Genomic DNA, 17,472 nt, shown 5'->3' with positions numbered 1-17,472 from the left:
GTGCTGACCCAGCCAAGCCCTGATGCTCTGCCGGTCTCCGGAGCCCACCCAACACCGAGCAGCACTGGGCCCTAGAACAATTGCTGGGCAGAGGGGACGAGATGGGCAGAGTCCCCCAGGAGAGCTCAGACCTTGGTGCTGGCTCTAGGATGGGACTGAGGGCCCCCCCATGTGCTGACACTGGGCATCACAGGCGGGGAGCTGGAGAGCCCCAGGGAGTGTCTGCATTCAGCAGCCCTATTCTATCCATCAGAGCCAAGCCCCCTCTATCACCTTATCAACCCCACCACAAGGGGGCGCTGCCACCCTGCCTGCCCCAGACTCTACCTTTTATGCTGATGCTGGCCCGAACTTCCTTGGCCGCAAACCTGTTGGCGACCTGGCAGATGTAGACGCCCGTGTCGTCGGGGGTGAGGGGTCTCTGGAAGAGGAGGGTGGCCCCCTTGACCTTCACTCCTTCGGGCATGGGGCCGTTGAGCCTGGGGAGCAGAGGGGCAGAGTCAGTGGGGGGAGCTAAGGGGGAACAGGCAGGGGGCAGTGATCCCATCCACTTTACCCAAGGTCTCTGCAGCAGCTGTTCCCAGCTGCCATCACTGCCCTAGAGGAGGGCTCTTCACTGGGGGCGGGGAGGGGGGAGGTTTCCAATGGAAGGAGGTGCTAAGGGGGGCTCTTTGGGACAGGCTGAGAACCCCTGGAATAGAGAGAGAGACGGAGACACACAGACACAGTGAGATACATGGACGGATACGAGAGAGCCTCCCAGAGAACTTCTCGCAGCTTCCCCCTGCCCTTTGCCCCGCAGCTCTCCCTGCAGCCCCATGGCCTCCGGTTGCCTCCCGGGCCGACGTGCCTGGACGGGCGTCTGTCGTGGGTGGGGCGAGCCGGGACACTGTGAACAATAGGTGCTGAAATCAAAGGGCTCCCTGCCTTTTCCCACGGTTCCTGAGCGGCTGATCCCCTGCCAGAGCCCAGTGCCGGGGCCTGCCCAGACACAGCCCGAAACGCCACGCTGCTCCTTGCGTCACCACACTGGGACTGAGTCGGCACGACCTGGGCCACCGGTTCCATCCCACACGCCAACACACAGACACACACGCATGTGAACAGAGGGACACGCACATAACACGAACCCTTGCACAAATACGCACACATACGTGCCCCGACACATGCACACGTACACACACACAGATCCCCAAACACAAATTCATCTCTCCAAACCCATATACACAATGTATAGCATCAACACACATAGACACACATGCCTATCCAGGCACCCACCCTCTAATTTGCACGCACATGGGCACACACACACACAAGGCAGACCCTTGAGCACAAATACAAAAACACGTCTGCACACAGCCACACAACCAGACCGCGAAAACAAACGCACACATATGTACCCAACATCACAACTGCAGACCCAGGCATATAGTCACACACAAACCCAGATCCACACACAAACAGGTACACATAAGAAGGATCACCTGATCACACCCACGCATGGGTACACACAGACACATGAACCCAGATACACCCAAGAACGATCCCATGATCACACACATACACACACACACACACACTCATCCTTGAGTATGGACCTTCACACACTGCCAGGCCCAAACACACACGGCCCCACACATTGAGACCTCGAGGGATGCCACTCAAATAGGATCCTTCCTTTTTCCCTCTGCAGCACTCGCTGGGTCTATTAAGCCTTTGGCTGCTACTTCTGCTAGGAAGCACACGTCCCTTTGGCCCCGTTTCAGGCCTGCAATGAAGCAGGGAGCTCAGGTCCCACAAGGCATGATCCGGGGGTTCAGCTCATACAGTACCCAGAGGCTTGGCCCCTCGGCCCCTCCCATGGCTCGGGAAATCCCCCAAGGATGGGGGAATGCATGTGCAGCCCTGGCAGCATCTGAGAAAGGAAAAGAAAAGGGAGGGGGTGCCCCAAAGCCCCACTGTGTTTCGTGCCTGGCTTTCGGGGTTCAGCGTGGAGAGAAAGCTCCAACCATTGGCTATGTAGCACGCCCATTGCAGGAACACCCAGAGGCTGACCCAGGCCAGCATCCCATGCTGCCAGGAGCTGACACATACCCTCCTTTTAATTACAGCTGTGGCACTGTGCACAGGCTGCCTTGCCAGCCTCTAGGCATCCCAGTCAAAGGCCCTCTCCTCGCAGGGCATGGCCAGAGCCCCGAAGGAGCCAACTAGCCCCACGTTCCCCCATGCTGCCCCTTTGCCTCTCCTCCCTGTGAGTGCACGTGGCCCCAGGCTGCCTCCAGCGACCTACAGCATGTCCCAGCCAGTCCCTGCCGCCCCAAGGGCTCCCAAGACAACAGAGATGGCTGGGCGATGACTCAAGTGTTTATGGAGGACACAGCTTCCCTTTGAATGGCTCCGTGGGAGCTGTGCGCTCCAGCCTCCCGGATTCCCAGCCTCTGGGATCACGAGCGTTGTTGGCTGGGGAATGCAGCCGCAGGTCTGGGACTGGGCTAATGGGCACCCAGCCTTGGCTGGCAGGAAGAAGACGGAGGTGAAATTGATTTTGTAGGCTGGAGTGGAAGGGCACTGCTCAGGGGAAGCTTGCAGCCTTGCAGTCCCAGCTGCCGGAGGCTTGCCCGTGTGAAATCACAGCTGGCAGAGGCAGCAGCTGGCAAACCTCAAACAACTCAGCTGGGACTGACCAGCTGACATGCAGAATATGTCGCCCAACTAGAGGTTGTGACAAGCAGGTTAGACAAACCCATCAGTGATGGTCTCGGATCATACTTAATCCTGCCACAAGTGGGGGGGACTGGACTAGATGACCTCTCAAGGTCCCTTCCCATCCTATGATTCTACGTCACCAACTCTGGCTTTGAGGTAGCCAGGAACAAAGACAGGCCTATGGCTTGGCCAGGGCCAGGGAAGGCAGCCATCGACCGGCACTTTAACCCAGAACACAGCCCTTCTCGGTGCTCTGACTCTCAGCGTGAGCCGGTTGTCATCGGGACTCGAACCTGGGACCTCCAGAACTCAAACTCCAGCTGCTGCAGGAGTAACTCCACTAACTGGCAGCTGTAGGAGGCTCTCCTGTGGGTCACACCAGCTTCTCATGCCCATATTCCGGCTGGAGGCGGGTGGGGAGTGGGCACCCCCTTGGAGTCTGCAGCCAAGGCAAACTCCCCATGAGACCCAAAGCCCGGTCCAGCCGACCCCCTGAGGCTGGGTGGCGAGTCCAAACCTTGGGGTGCTTCTCAGACCTGAGCCCCCCCACCCCCCAGCATCAGCCCCCGACAAGAGGCACAGGCCAGCCCTGCTCCCGCCTCTGCGCCGGGGGCTGCACTGGGAAGGGGAGCCCTGCCCGCAAGCGGTGGGCTCACACTTACCGGGTCCAGTTGTAGGTGGGTGGGGGGTTGCCCTCGCCAAGGCACTTCAGCGAGACGCCCTCCTTGCCTGCCTGCCAGTCCTCCTCCTCCTCGTGCCCTCGCACTGAGGCGTCCGAGAGATCTGGGCAGGGAGAGGACAACTACCGTGAGAGGGGAGAGAGAGAAACGTCCACCTGGGCCCTCCCCTCCCTTCACCCCCCAGCCTGCGCCCTTCCCATTGCTGATCCCACGCCCACCTTGGTCTGTGCAAACGTGTCCCCCACCCCAAGCCCCTCAATTAATCCCCTGGGGCCCCATGTGATCTGGGGTCCCCCTTCAGCCTCCCACCCCAGGGTATATACCCTCCCACTCCGACGGCAGCTCCCCTTGGGTGTCTCTGCTCCTCCCCCTGCTCCATACCACCCCCAGTGGGTCTCTGCCCCCCATGACAACCCCCAGGGGGTCTTCATCCTACCCCATGCCAGCCCTCTAGGGGCCACTGCCTCCATGGCAGGCTCCTAAGGGTCTCTGCCCCAACCCCATGGCACCTTCTGGGGGGATCTCTGCCCCCACAGTAGCTTCCCAAGGGATCTCTGCCCCTCTGCCACAGCACCTCCTGGAGGGGCTCTCTGCCCCCCACAGCAGCTTCGCTGTGGGTCTCTGCTCTTCCCCATGGCAGCCCCCCAGGGCTGTGCTCCCCGGGGTGGGACGTACAGGCGACACTCAGCACGTGGGTGATCCTCTTCTCGTGCAGCAGCCCCGGGTGGCTGACGACGCAGGTGAGCGTCTTGCCATTCATGCTACGCCCGGGCACCAGGAAGAACTCGCTGGTGACGGAGGCCGAGCGGGGGTGCAAGGACTGGCGGGTGCTGTTGGTGCCGTGCACCTGCGTCTCCCAGGTCACGGTGGGCATGGGGTTGCCCTCGGCCGTGCAGGAGGCGGCCAGCGTCCTCCCCTGCCCTTCCTCCAGCGGGGGGCCGGGGTTCAGGGTTGGCAGCGGGGGCACTGCAGGGAGAATGTAGAGCGGTGACGGGGGTGTAAAAGGCAGCATCCCCCGGGACCCCACGCAGTCAGGAATTTGCACACCCCCAGGGTCCCCCACAGCCCTGCTTCTGCCCCCACCCCACCCCCAGAGCCCCAGGCAGCCCAGCATTTGCACACCCCCATGGGTGTTTGCATGTCCAGCTACTGCTCCCCTCCACAGGACCCCATGCAGCCCACCTACTGCCCCTCACCCCCATGGGGTCTCACACAGCCTGGCTACTTCTGCCTAATCCCACCGGCCCCCACATAGCCCAGCTACTTCCCTGGGGACGAAGGGTTTGGAGATGAGGGGTTTAGGGTGCAGGAGGGGGCTCCGGAATAGGGCAGGGGCTTGTGGATGGGGGAGTGAGGGCTCCAGCTGGGGGTGCAGGCTCCGATGTGGGGCTGCGGATGAGGGATTTGGGGTGCAGGAGGGGGCTCCAGGCAAGGGCAGGGGGTTGGTGTGCAGGGGAGTGAGGGTGCCAGCTGGGGGTGTGGGCTCTGGGGTGGGGCCAGGAATGAGGGGGTTGGGGTGTGAGGTCCTGGCAGCACTTACTGCAGCTCCAGGGAAGCGGCCGCCAGGTCCCTGTGGCCTCTAGGCACGTGGGCGGCCGGGCGGCTCTGAGCGGTGCAAGCTGCATTTGTGCCGGAGGCACCACCCTCCCGCAGCTCCCATTGGTCGTGGTTCCTAGCCAATGAGAGCTGTGGAGCCGGGACTCGGGGCGGAGGCAGCGCGTTGGCCCTCCCAGTGCCTGGCTTCCCAGTGTCCCAGTGCCTAGGAGCCGCGGGGACCTGGCACCTGCTTCTGAAAGCCAGGCAGAGCTAGGGCAGGCAAGGAACCTGCCTTAGCCCCGGCCCCTGCTGCGCTGCCAATCGGACTTTAAACGGCCTGGTCGGCGGAGCCAGCCAGAGCTGCCAGGATCCCTTTTTAACCGGGCCTTCCAGTCGACAACCAGATGCCTGGCAACCTTAGGCCCCACGCAGCCCAGCTATGGCCCTCACCACGGAACCCCAACTCCTGTCTCGGGGCGCCCTGCACAGGCCCTGCTCCTGCCCTGTGGGAGCCACTCAGGCCTGGCTCCTGCCCCCCAAGGGACTCACACTCCAGGGGGCCCTGAACCAGCTCAGCTCCTCCCCCAAAGGGCCCTACACAGACACCCCACCCACCCCTCCAGGGCCAGACCTGCATACCCAGCTCCCCCTACACTCACTGTATAGCCCCCACCCCTTTGGGATCTCTTTCCCCCGACACAGGCCTGTCCTGGAGACCAAGCGTTCAGGTCCCCTGCAGGCTGAGGCTCAGGGCTGCTCCCATCCCAGTGGCCTGGGCACCCCTGCGTGCCCAAGATCTCTGCAGTGGCCTAGCTGGCTGGAGTGGGGAAGGCAGCTCTGCCCACAGCTGGCCCAGTAGAGCCAAAGGCACCTGTGGGGCAGAGCCAGGCAGCCCCGGTGCCCCGTGCCCAGACCCTCACCCAGCACGCTGAGCGTCATGCTGCCCTGGAAGTTGCCCGAGGGGAAGGTAATGAGGCGGCATTCGTAGGTGCCCTCGTCAGCCTGCACAGCGTTCTTCAGCACGATGGCGCCGTCCTCCAGCGGCCCCGGCACCCGTCGCAGCACCCGCCCCGCATAGGGCTCCTGGACGTGCTCCCCATACTCCGAGTTCAGCACCGCGATCTCCACGTTCTGCCCATCGGTGCCCTGCTTCAGCCACGTCACCTGCACCACCTTCTCGCCCTCCTGCGCCTGATAACGGCACGGCAGCACCACGTCCTTGCCCAGCACCGCAGTGATGCTGCGTTCCATCTCCAGCACCCCCGCCAGGGACCCTGCGGGCACGAGAAAGGAAAGGATTAACCTGTGGCCATCAGGGAGGGAAGACCTCCACCCCCCACAGAGCAGGCTGGGGCTGTGCCAGGATCGATGAAGGTGAAATTCTCTCTTTGCCCACAGAAGAACACGGGGACGCTTCCCCCCTTTCCCATTCCACAAGCCCCCAGTCTACCCAACCTGGGGGGATGGGGACCCTCTGGGCTCAGTCCATGCTAGACCAAACTGGGCCAGGGGGTCCCATTCCACAGAACGGACATGCCCTAGAAGGCGCGAATCTTGCAGGATGGCAGTGGCACTGCCACAAGCCCGTGGCTGTGAGTAGCAGGCCCCTGGGAGAAGAAGGCAGTCACTAGCTCCCCTTCCCACAGAGACAGTGGGGGACCTCCTGGGATGTTCCCCCGTACTGGGAACAAAGCTCTCTCAGGCAGGCACAGATGGGACAGATAGTGCAGTGGACTAGAAGTCAGGATCCTGGGGTCTAATTCTGGAGCGGCTACTGATTGGATCTTGGACCTTGGGTAAGTCACATCGCCCCCCACTGCCTCAGTTTCCCCTTCTATGACACATGGATGACTCGGCCTTGTCTTCTAGCACCCTTGTGAGAGCTGAATTCCTGCTTTGAGCCCATCAGAGGGCAGGGAAAGGACTGTCATTCTGGGACCCTTCTGTCTGGGGGATGCAGTTCTCTGAGGTCAGTATCATCATGGGAAATGTGTGATCATGGGAGACTTTAACTTCCCAGATATAGACTGGAGGACAAGTGCTAGCAAGAATAATAGGGCTCAGATTTTTCTGGATGTGATAGCAGATGGATTTCTTCACCAAGTAGCTGAAGAACCAACAAGAGGGGATGCCATTTTAGATTTGGTTTTGGTGAGTAGTGAGGACCTCATAGAAGAAATGGTTGTAGGGGACAACCTTGGTTCGAGTGATCATGAGCTAATTCAGTTCAAACTAGATGGAAGGATAAACAAAAATAGATCTGGGACTAGGGTTTTTGACTTCAAAAGGGCTAACTTTAAAGAATTAAGGAAATTAGTTAGGGAAGTGGATTGGACTGAAGAACTTGTGGATCTAAATGCGGAGGAGGCCTGGAATTACTTTAAGTCACAGCTGCAGAAACTATCAGAAGCCTGCATCCCAAGAAAGAGGAAAAAAAACATAGGCAGGAGTTGTAGACCAAGCTGGATGAGCAAGCATCTCAGAGAAGTGATTAAGAAAAAGCAGAAAGCCTACAAGGAGTGGAAGAAGGGTGGGATTAGCAAGGAAAGCTACGTTAGTGAGGTCAGAACATGTAGGGATAAAGTGAGAAAGGCTAAAAGCCATGTAGAGTTGGACCTTGCAAAGGGAATTAAAACCAATAGTAAAAGGTTCTACAGCCATATAAATAAGAAGAAAACAAAGAAAGAAGAAGTGGGACCGCTAAACACTGAGGATGGAAAGGAGGTTAAGGATAACCTAGGCATGGCCCAATATCTAAATAAGTACTTTGCCTCAGTCTTTAATAAGGCTAATGAGGAGCTTAGGGATAATGGAAGGATGACAAACGGGAATGAGGATATGGAGGTGGATATTACCACATCTGAGGTAGAAGCCAAACTTGAACAGCTTAATGGGACAAAATTGGAGGGCCCAGATAATCTTCATCCGAGAATATTAAAGGAACTGGTGCATGAAATTGCAAGCCCATTAGCAAGAATTTTTAATGAATCGGTGAACTCAGGGGTTGTACCGTACGACTGGAGAATTGCTAACATAGTTCCTATCTTTAAGAAAGAGAAAAAAAGTGATCCGAGTAACTATAGGTCTGTTAGTTTGACATCTGTAGTATGTAAGGGCTTGGAAAAAATTTTGAAGGAGAAAGTAGTTAAGGACATTGAGGTCAATGGTAATTGGGACAAGTTACAACATGGTTTTACTAAAGGTAGATCGTGCCAAACTGATCTGATCTCCTTCTTTGAGAAGGTGACAGATTATTTAGACAAAGGAAATGCAGTAGACCTAATTTACCTCGATTTCAGTAAGGCATTTGACACAGTTCCACATGGGGAATTATTAGTTAAATTGGAAAAGATGGGGATCAATATGAAAATTGAAAGGTGGATAAGGAACTGGTTAAAGGGGAGACTCCAACGGGTAGTACTGAATGGTGAACTGTCAGGCTGGAAGGAGGTTACTAGTGGAGTTCCTCAAGGATCAGTTCTGGGACCAATCTTATTTAACCTTTTTATTACTGATCTTGGCACAAAAAGCGGGAACGTGCTAATAAAGTTTGCGGATGACACAAAGCTGGGGGGTATTGCTAACACAGAGAAGGACCGGGATATCATACAGGAAGACCTGGATGACCTTGTAAACTGGAGTAATAGTAATAGGATGAAATTTAATAGTGAAAAGTGCAAGGTCATGCACTTAGGGATTAATAATAAGAATTTTAGATATACATTGGGGACGTATCAGTTGGAAGCAACAGAGGAGGAGAAGGACCTTGGAGTATTGGTTGATCATAGGATGACTATGAGCCGACAATGTGATATGGCCGTTAAAAAAGCGAATGCAGTTTTAGGATGCATCAGGCGAGGTATTTCCAACAAAGATAAGGAGGTGTTAGTACCGTTATATAAGGCACTGGTGAGACCTCATCTGGAATACTGTGTGCAGTTCTGGTCTCCCATGTTTAAGAAGGATGAATTCAAACTGGAACAGGTTCAGAGACGGGCTACTAGGATGATCCGAGGAATGGAAAACCTGCCTTATGAAAGGACACTCAAAGAGCTTGGCTTGTTTAGTCTAGGCAAAAGAAGGCTGAGGGGGGATATGATTGCTCTATATAAATATATCAGAGGGATTAATATTAGGGAGGGAGAGGAATTATTTAAGCTTAGTACCAATGTAGATACAAGAACAAATGGGTATAAACTGGACACTAGGAAGTTTAGACTTGAAATTAGACGAAGGTTTCTAACCATTAGAAGAGTGAAGTTCTGGAACAGCCTTCCAAGGGGAGTAGTGGGGGCAAAAGACATATCTGGCTTTAAGACTAAGCTTGATAAGTTTATGGAAGGGATGGTATGATGGGATAGCTTAATTTTGGCAATTGATCTTTGATTATCAGCTGATAGTATGCCCAGTGGTCTGGGATGGGATGTTAGGTGGGGTGGGATCTGAGTTACTGCAGATAATTCTTTCCTGGGTGCTGGCAGGTGAGTCTTGCCCACATGCTCAGGGTTTAGCTGATCGTCATTTTGGGGTCAGGAAGGAATTTTCCTCTGGGGCAGATTGGCAGAGGCCCTGGAGGTTTTTCGCCTTCCTCTGCAGCGTGGGGCACGGGTCACTTGCTGGTGGATTCTCTGCAGCTTGAGGTCTTCAAACCACAATCTGAAGATTTCAATAACTCGGACATAGGTTAGGAGTTTGTTATAGAAGTGGACAGGTAGGGTTCTGTGGCCTGCTTTGTGCAGGAGGTCAGACTAGATGATCATATTGGTCCCTTCTGACCCTAAAGTCTATGAGTCTATCATCCCCATTTTAGATCAGGGGAAACTGAGGCACGGGGCAGCGATGTGCCTTGCCGAAGGTCACCCAGTGAGTTGGCAGCAGAACCAGGACTAGAACCCAGGAGTCCTGACCCATGCCTGTGCTGTGCCCATGAGGCACTCTTTGCTCTGCAGCCCCCAAGCGCCACTAGCCCCTCGACATTATGCAAACACACCCCACTGGCTGGCTGTTTTGCCAACAACAGTACGTGGGCATCCTCGCTGTTCCCTGGCACTGGGCTGTCGGTTCCCTGGGAGTCGTGTCAGCTATGTGGTGGGTCCCAGCATGGGTGGAAACATTTTGAAAGGACCCAGGACAGTCCCTCTTCATCCAGGAATCATTGAACCAGGTGAGAGCAGCAATTCCTCCAGCCTGGCATCCCCTAGCACCCGAGGCCAGAAGGGACCGTTGTGATCAGTCTGGCCTCCGGTCTGGGACAAGCCCAGTGCAGTGGAGGACTTTTTACCATTTTTTGAAGTGCCAGCTGGAGGCAGGGTAGCTGGCTCCATGCACCAACCAGCCAGTCTGATCAAAGCTACATTCCTATAACATGACCTAAGGCCACATAGTCACCCAGTCACTCACCTGGGAACGCTACTTGGGCCCCTCCTCTAATCACAGGACCTCCCTCCCTCCCTCCCAGAGCTGGGAACAGAACCCAGGAGTCCTGACGCCCAGTCCTGGTGCACTAACCATACCACACCCCTGCAGCCATCTCAGAAGAGACCAATGGGCCATTCAGCCCCCTATCCTTTGTTCAAGTTTCCTTCACCTCCCCCCATCTGTCTGTATCCAGCTGTTGCCTCTTGTCTTACACCCAGATTGTCAGCTCTCAGGGCAGAGGCAGTCTCTGTCCTGTATTTGTACAGCACATAGCACAACGTGGGCCTGGCCTGTGACTGGTGTGCCCAGGTGCTACCGTAATTCACCTAATAAATAACATGCAGCGCCTGCATTCTGGGGCCTGGTCCATGGCTGGGGCTACAGTAAGATAAGCAATAAATAAATAATAAAAGATGGCAAACAACCCTCAGTCCTTCCTGACCCTGAGCTGGCATCAGCCCCCGCCCTGAAGCATGGGGTTGGATAGCCCATGTGACCTTGCGTCCTTGCTAACGAGTCTGATCAAATCAGCTTCTGCGAGGAAGGCGCTGACTGTATTTCAGATGGGCCAGCCCACAGCACATGCCTCTGCGGATCGCTGCCTCGCGCAGGGGGAGGGCATGCTCTGCTCAGACCTGGCCTCTCTCCAGCCGGAGCCACCAGCTGAGGAATGCTGCTCCCTCTGGGGAAGCTGACGGGCCAGCGAGTCCAGATTAACCGGCCTGCTCAGATACCAGGGGCCATGCAGCAGCTTGTGCAGATTCCACTCCCTTCCTCTCCCCACATCCTCCCCTTCGCCCCAACTTGAGGAGGGGCCTGCACGGCTGCCTCGGAGCTGGGTGAAGGCAGGGAGAGCCCTGCCCCGCTGGAGGGGGCTCAGGCACTCCCCACCTCCTTGGTGGCTCCCCAGGGAATTTCAGACTGGGGCTCGGTGTATTTCCCTTGGTTCCCCAGGCACCAGCACTGTTGCCTCTTAGGCTAAGGACTCTCAGGCGGATACCCCAGACCCATCCGATTTCACAGCCACCTGCACTGGAGTCCTGCCCACCCCCACCATTCCCAGCTGAGCAACTGACACATACAAGGCAGAAAGGGACAGATCCCGTAGCTGGGCCAGTAGCCCGGGACTGCGGGGGCAGAGGAGTTAGAGCCCAGTGTCCCCCAGTTGGCCCTATGGCTGCTTTGGGAACTCTCTCCAGGCCAATGGGCCCCCAGGGAGCAGAGAAGTTTCTTTGTTACATTTAGAAGCCATTGAAAATAACTGATCGGAGATCCCACCTACTGGGAATCAGGGGCCAAGTCCCCAGTTAGTGTAAATTCAGCATCCCTAGCGCGATGCTCGTTGACACCAGTCGGAGTCTGGCACCCTGGCATCTGGATTTACCCACTGAACAGCAGGGATTCTACATGGAACCCTGGAAAACATGCAATTCTAGAAAGATCCTGTCCACCAGCATGGGTTCTGGATTTGCCCATTTGAATGCCAAGGGTTCTAGATTTAGAACAGCACAAGCCTTTGGGGTTCCAAGATCCATTTTCCTCTGGAAAAACCTGCACTCTTAGCTGCTGCTGCTTTTATATTAACCATTATTACCCAGTGCTGACTTCCACTGACTTGGAAACTGGTGGGCTTTCAAATCTCCTTCCAAATCAGTTTTGATCAAGTGAAAAATGGCTCCAGAAAACTTAAACCAAACTTTTTTTTTCCTCTTCTAAGTACAGATTTGGTGAAACCCCAAAGACCCATGGACCCTCCCATCACAACTCTGAAAGGAACCGCCATAGGAATGGGTCAGTCCCCTCATCGCTAGCAGATGGTGGAATTCTCAGGTTGTAATTGCTGTTCGACACGATGGAGGGATTCCATCCCTGTACGTTCTCGGTGTGGAGATGGGTCACATGAATCTGATGCTCACAGATTTGGAAGCTAAGGGAATGTTAGATCCTCTCGCCTGACCGCCTGTAGCTCACAGGCCAGTGAATTCCAGTTCCCTCTGTACTCAGCCCAATAACTTGACATCCGCTCGACATCTGAAGACATCACAAGATGGAGAATCCACCACTTCTCTTGGGAGTTTGTTCCACTGGTCAATCACCCTCAATCTCAGATACATGCCTTGATTTTTAATTGAATTTGCCTGCCTTTAGCTTCCAGCCATTCGTCCTTATTCTGCCTTTCTCCACTAACAAGCCCCTTAGTACCCAGGATTTTCTCCCAGGCTATTACACCATGATCAAGTTACAGGGCGTGTAAATCAAATACACGGTTTGCGCTGTATGAATTAGTTACATACATCGTCCAACCAGCTAACAGCAATGAGGCCGTGTGACCTAATGTAACTAGCCAACAGCACAAATTGCAGATCTCACCATGGAATATAAACGGGATTCCCATCGGATACCATACAACATTCGCTTTCAGGAACTCTGCCAGCCCCGTGGCCCAGGAGCTGCCCCAGTTGGGGAGCATGGAGGGGTCATGCTTGCACAGCTTGGTCAAAGGAGCTAGCCTGGGAGCAAGCCGTGTGGGGTGAAACTGAAAATCTCCAAGTTGGAGGCTTTGGAACCATGGTTACCAATATTCTGTACAGGCTGAAGCTTCCTATGAGAGACCTTACCTCGCCCTGGGGCTTGAGCATGGGGCGGCTGCTAGGGTGAAGCCCTGACCCCAATGGCACAATTCCCACTGAGTCAGAGGGGCCAGGGTTTTCCCCTAGCGGTGCCTTAAGGAGACGCCCTCCCTGGAGTCACTGGCTAGTGAAATTCACTCCTGGGCAGAGGGGACTGCGGACCCTGAGGGGTTGGACTGAAGCCAGAGTGGGGTCCAGCCAAGCCGTACACGTTACAAGAGACCATCTGCAGCACAGCCAGGGCCTCCATCTGGCAGGTAACAGAGCCTAGGTAACTGTTATACTCGCAGGCAGCCCAGTTCCTCCAGCAGCGCCGGCAGGAGACAAAGAGGGAAATGTCCAGCGTTCCCAGGGCAGGCAGTGCCCAGGCCCGGTGCCCCCTGCCCAGCTGTGACCAGTGCCCAGTATGTAAGAGGGAGGTGGGGAACTCATTGCCTACATCCCCCTCCTTGGCTGGCTGTCCCTGCACCGCCCTGCCAGTCTGAGCTCTTGCCAAGGGACCAACTCAGCTGGGCACAGGTCCCCGCTGTCGCTGTGCCCAGGGGCGTCGCCTGAGTCCGTGGGTCACCCTAGTCGTACTCGGGGCAGCTCGTCCATCCCACCACCGGCACCACCAGGGCCACAGTGCAGACATACCCTGTGTGTCTTGTGTTTCTGTGTCCGTGTGCATCCATGTCTCCGCATGTGGGTGTCCGTATCCATGTTTGTGTGTCCATCCATGTCCATATGTCTGTGTGTGCACGTGTCCACATCTATTTATGTCCATCCATGTCCATGTGTCCTTGCCTCTGGGTATATGTGTCCATGTCTGTGAGCATGTGCAATCTCCCATCACACACTGCAATCCCTCACGTCTCACCCAATCACACACTGCAATCCCCCACATCCCACCCAATCACACGCTGCAATCCCCCACGTCCCACCCAATCACACCCTGAAATCCCCCCATCACACACTGCAAACCCCACATCCGGCCCAATCACCCATCCCACTCTGGGCTCGTGCCAGACAATACCTCTCTGCCCCTATACAGCCCCTGGCAATGCCATGCCAATTACCACCCCGTGAGCTGCATCAGGTTTGTTCTCACTCTACAGAGGCAGGCCCCTGCCTAGCGAATCAGTGGCTGAGCCAGAGTAGAAGCCAGGCACCCTGCCTCCTCTGCGCTCTCCAGCGCAAGCCAACGTCAGCTCCCCTGGAGACGCGCAGCAAACATCCCGAGGCCAGCGTCAACAGCCCATGTTTGTTCAGCCTCCAGGAAAGAAAACACAGCTGTGAAAAAGCCTCCTGGGCGACAGAGCCCCAGCCAAGCCAGCGCTCTTGCACCATGGGGACGGGCACCCTCCCCAGCAACACCATGGACAGAAACAACCGTCCAGCAAGCACAGACACTCGCTGGCCTCAGGACATTTTGCACTATGGAGGCCCTGTTCTTGGTTAGGGTCTGGGCAGTGCTGGGCACAACGGGGCCTGATCTCAGTTGGGGTCTGGGCTGCACTGGGCACAACGGGGCCCTGATCTCGGTCGGGGTCTGTGCAGCGCCTGGCACAAGAGGGCCCTGATCTCAGTCGAGGTCTGCGCAGCACCCAGGACAATGGGGCCCTGGTCTCGGTTGGGGTCCGTGCAGCGCCCGGCACAACGGGGCCCTGATCTCAGTCAGGGTCTGTGCAGCGCCTGGCACAACGGGGCCTGATCTCAGTTGGGGTCTGTGCAGCATTTTGCTATGATATCAACAATAAATAAGCAACACAATTTTGTAATAAGCCCAACCCATATCCAGCCCTTTTCAGGTAGATCGCAGAGCGCTTTACAAAGCAGGCGAGTGTAATTATTGCTGTTACAGATGGGGAAATGGAGGCATAGGAGAGGAAGTGACTCACCCACAGTCACCCAGCAGGCCAAATGCAGAGCTGGGAACAGAAACCTGTTTTCCTAGATCACAGTCTAGTGCTCTACCCACTAGACCATGCTATTTCCCTGGGCACTCTAGAGACACTTTCTCAGGACCCTGGGGGCTCTGCGCCAGTGGAGGATTAGTAATAAGCATGACCATTCTTTGCCCTTCCCTGGCATCTCCCCTGTTCCCGCTTAGGGTGACCAGACAGCAAGTGTGAAAAATCGGGATGAGGGTGGGGGGTAACAGGAGCCTATATAAGGAAAAGACCCAAAAAATGGGACTGTCCCTATAAAATCGGGACATCTGGTCATCTACTCCCACTCAACACACCTGCATTCATCAGCCCCAGTACTTGGCAGCTGGGCAGCCTGCCCAGGCATTCGGATGCCACCAGCTCCATGTGACTGGCTGGGAAAGGCGTGGAATGCCCTGGGATGGTGCAGGCAGAGGGGGGTAGGGAGTCGTCTGGTTGGTACCCTGCCCTGCCCCCTGCGACCCAGAGCGCACATGTGTGCACACACACATGCACACACACACGCGCACACACACACTCGCACACACACCCCTACCTGCACTCTGGGAATCACTAGGAGGCAGAAATGGGAATGAGGAGTAGGAGCAGAGAGGTTATTTTACCTCCGTATCTGCACAGGTGCGACCGCTGCTGAAACCCTGTGTCCAGTTCTGGTGCCCACAGTTCAAGGATGTTGATAAATTGGAGAGGGGTCAGAGAAGAGGCCCAAACTGATGAAAGGATTAGAAAACTGCCCTACAGTGATAGAATCACGGAGCTCAGTAGGTGGCTTAACAAAGAGAATGCTACGGGGTAACTTGATCACAGACTATAAGTACCTAGATGGGGAACAAATATTTAATAACAAGCTCTTCAGCCTAGCCGAGAAAGGCAGAACACGATCCAACAGCTGGAAGTTGAAGCCAGACACATTCAGACTGGAAATAAAGTGTAAATTTCTAACTGTGAGGGTAATTAACCCCTGGATCAATTTCCCAAGGTCGGGGTGGATTCTCCGTCATTGACCATTTCTAGATCACGACTGGCTGTTTTTCTAACAGATCTGCTCCAGGATGTTCTCTGGCCCTGAGTCATGCAGGGGGTCAGACCGGATGATTACCGTGGCCTTGGGATCTGTGAATCTATGACTCACTCACACACAGACCCAAAGGCCCCAGGTTCTGCTGCCCAAGCCATGTTGCTGCAAACTTAGCACAGCCCCTCACCCTGTTCCCACCGCCCCAGCACCCCCAGCATCACCGCCTGGAGCCCGCAGCGAGGAATAGCCCTGGCAACAAAACCTAGGCTCTGCTCTTTCCCCACACAGACCCTGAGCGTGGGGTGAGCTCCTGGCTCTCAGACCCACTGTGTCAACAGGGCGCCAAGGATAAGATCCCCCTTCTGCCGGGGGGGGTTGCTCCTTCAAGGTGCCTGTAGGCACGATTCAACCATCCCTGGGCAGGGTGGGTCTCTGCTGCCCTTTGGAGGCCGGCCCGTGAGTTAACTATTGGTGCCATCTTGCGCCCCCCCCACTCCGCCCTGAGGTGCCCCCCATGGCAGCTCCCCCCGGCCCGGGGAGCCGCGCGGCAGCTCCTCACCCCAGCTCACCTCTGCTCCGTCTCCTCTCCGAGCACGCCGTCGCCGCTCCACTTCTCCTGCCTCCCAGGCTTGCGGCGCCAATCAGCTGTTTGGCACCACAGGCCTGGGAGGGAGAGAAGCAGAGCGGGGCGGCGTGCTCAGGGGAGGAGGTAGAGCAGAGGTGAGCTGGGGCAAGGAGCGGTTCTCCTGCGTGCCACGCTCCCCTTACTTGCTGCAGGCGGCTCTCCCTGTGCCCCCTGCCACAGGTCCCTCCACCTAAATGCCGATGATGACCGAGGCGGCCGAAGATCCGGACACCGCGGTCGCCACCGAAGGACCGAAATGCCGCCCCCCAAATGCTAGTGCCCTAGGCGACTACCTAGGTCACCTAATGGGTTGCATCGGCCCTGCATCCCGGGAAGGTCCTCTAGCCCCAGCAGAGTCAAACCCCACTGCCGGCAGCACTAAAGCAAAGTCTCTTCCCCAGAGTGCTCCGGGCCGGGCTGCCTGATGGGGGTGGGACAGAGGGCTGTGGTTTTCTTGAGTAAAGGGATGTTGGGAAGGGGCATTGTCTGCTCGAGTGGCCCAATGTGCCCTGTGTGAGTCTGGGCAAGGGGCTGACCCTACGGTGAAGTGCCACTTCCAGCACCGCCCAGAACTGCAGGGCGACGGGGAATCAGGTTGTTCAACGCACCCCTTTCATTTGGTAGAAAGGGACTTGGGACTTGCCAGACCAGGGGCCCATTTAGCCTGGCATCCCGTCTCTGACAGCATCCAGACCAGGGGACTAGAAACCCCCTAGTGGGCAATGAGTAAATAACCTGCCCAGAGGGGAACCCCCCCGACCCCACATCTCCTGTCCCAGGCCCCCCAGCAGAGCACAGAGTGATCTGGGGCAGGACAGCTGGGACCCCACCCCACAAGCTGCAGAGCATCAGCAATTCCCAATGACTTCCCCAGGTGCTTGGCACCTCTCAGGATCGGGCCCTTTGTACAGCCCTTCCGCGCTGCCCC

At 56.3% G+C, this 17,472-nt stretch overlaps 1 protein-coding gene across 2 annotated transcripts in view; it reads right to left on the bottom strand.

Annotated features, from left to right (window-relative positions):
- NECTIN4 (nectin cell adhesion molecule 4) overlaps positions 1 to 17,472 on the bottom strand; it is a 46,800-nt gene that overhangs the window by 7,369 nt on the left and 21,959 nt on the right. For both annotated transcript variants that reach the window (XM_030542555.1, XM_030542556.1), the window contains exons 2-5: positions 5,843 to 6,196; positions 4,062 to 4,352; positions 3,369 to 3,489; positions 328 to 479 (exon numbers count right to left, since the gene is read on the bottom strand). In XM_030542555.1, coding sequence (XP_030398415.1) covers positions 328 to 479; positions 3,369 to 3,489; positions 4,062 to 4,352; positions 5,843 to 6,196 — 918 coding nt within the window. The remainder of the gene's footprint in view (positions 1 to 327; positions 480 to 3,368; positions 3,490 to 4,061; positions 4,353 to 5,842; positions 6,197 to 17,472) is intronic.

The sequence above is a fragment of the Gopherus evgoodei genome, chromosome 24 (genome assembly GCF_007399415.2).
Source record: "Gopherus evgoodei ecotype Sinaloan lineage chromosome 24, rGopEvg1_v1.p, whole genome shotgun sequence".
Classification (NCBI taxonomy): domain Eukaryota; kingdom Metazoa; phylum Chordata; order Testudines; family Testudinidae; genus Gopherus; species Gopherus evgoodei.
Note: the sequence above shows the minus strand (reverse complement) of the source record. Positions and strands in the feature narration are given on the sequence as shown.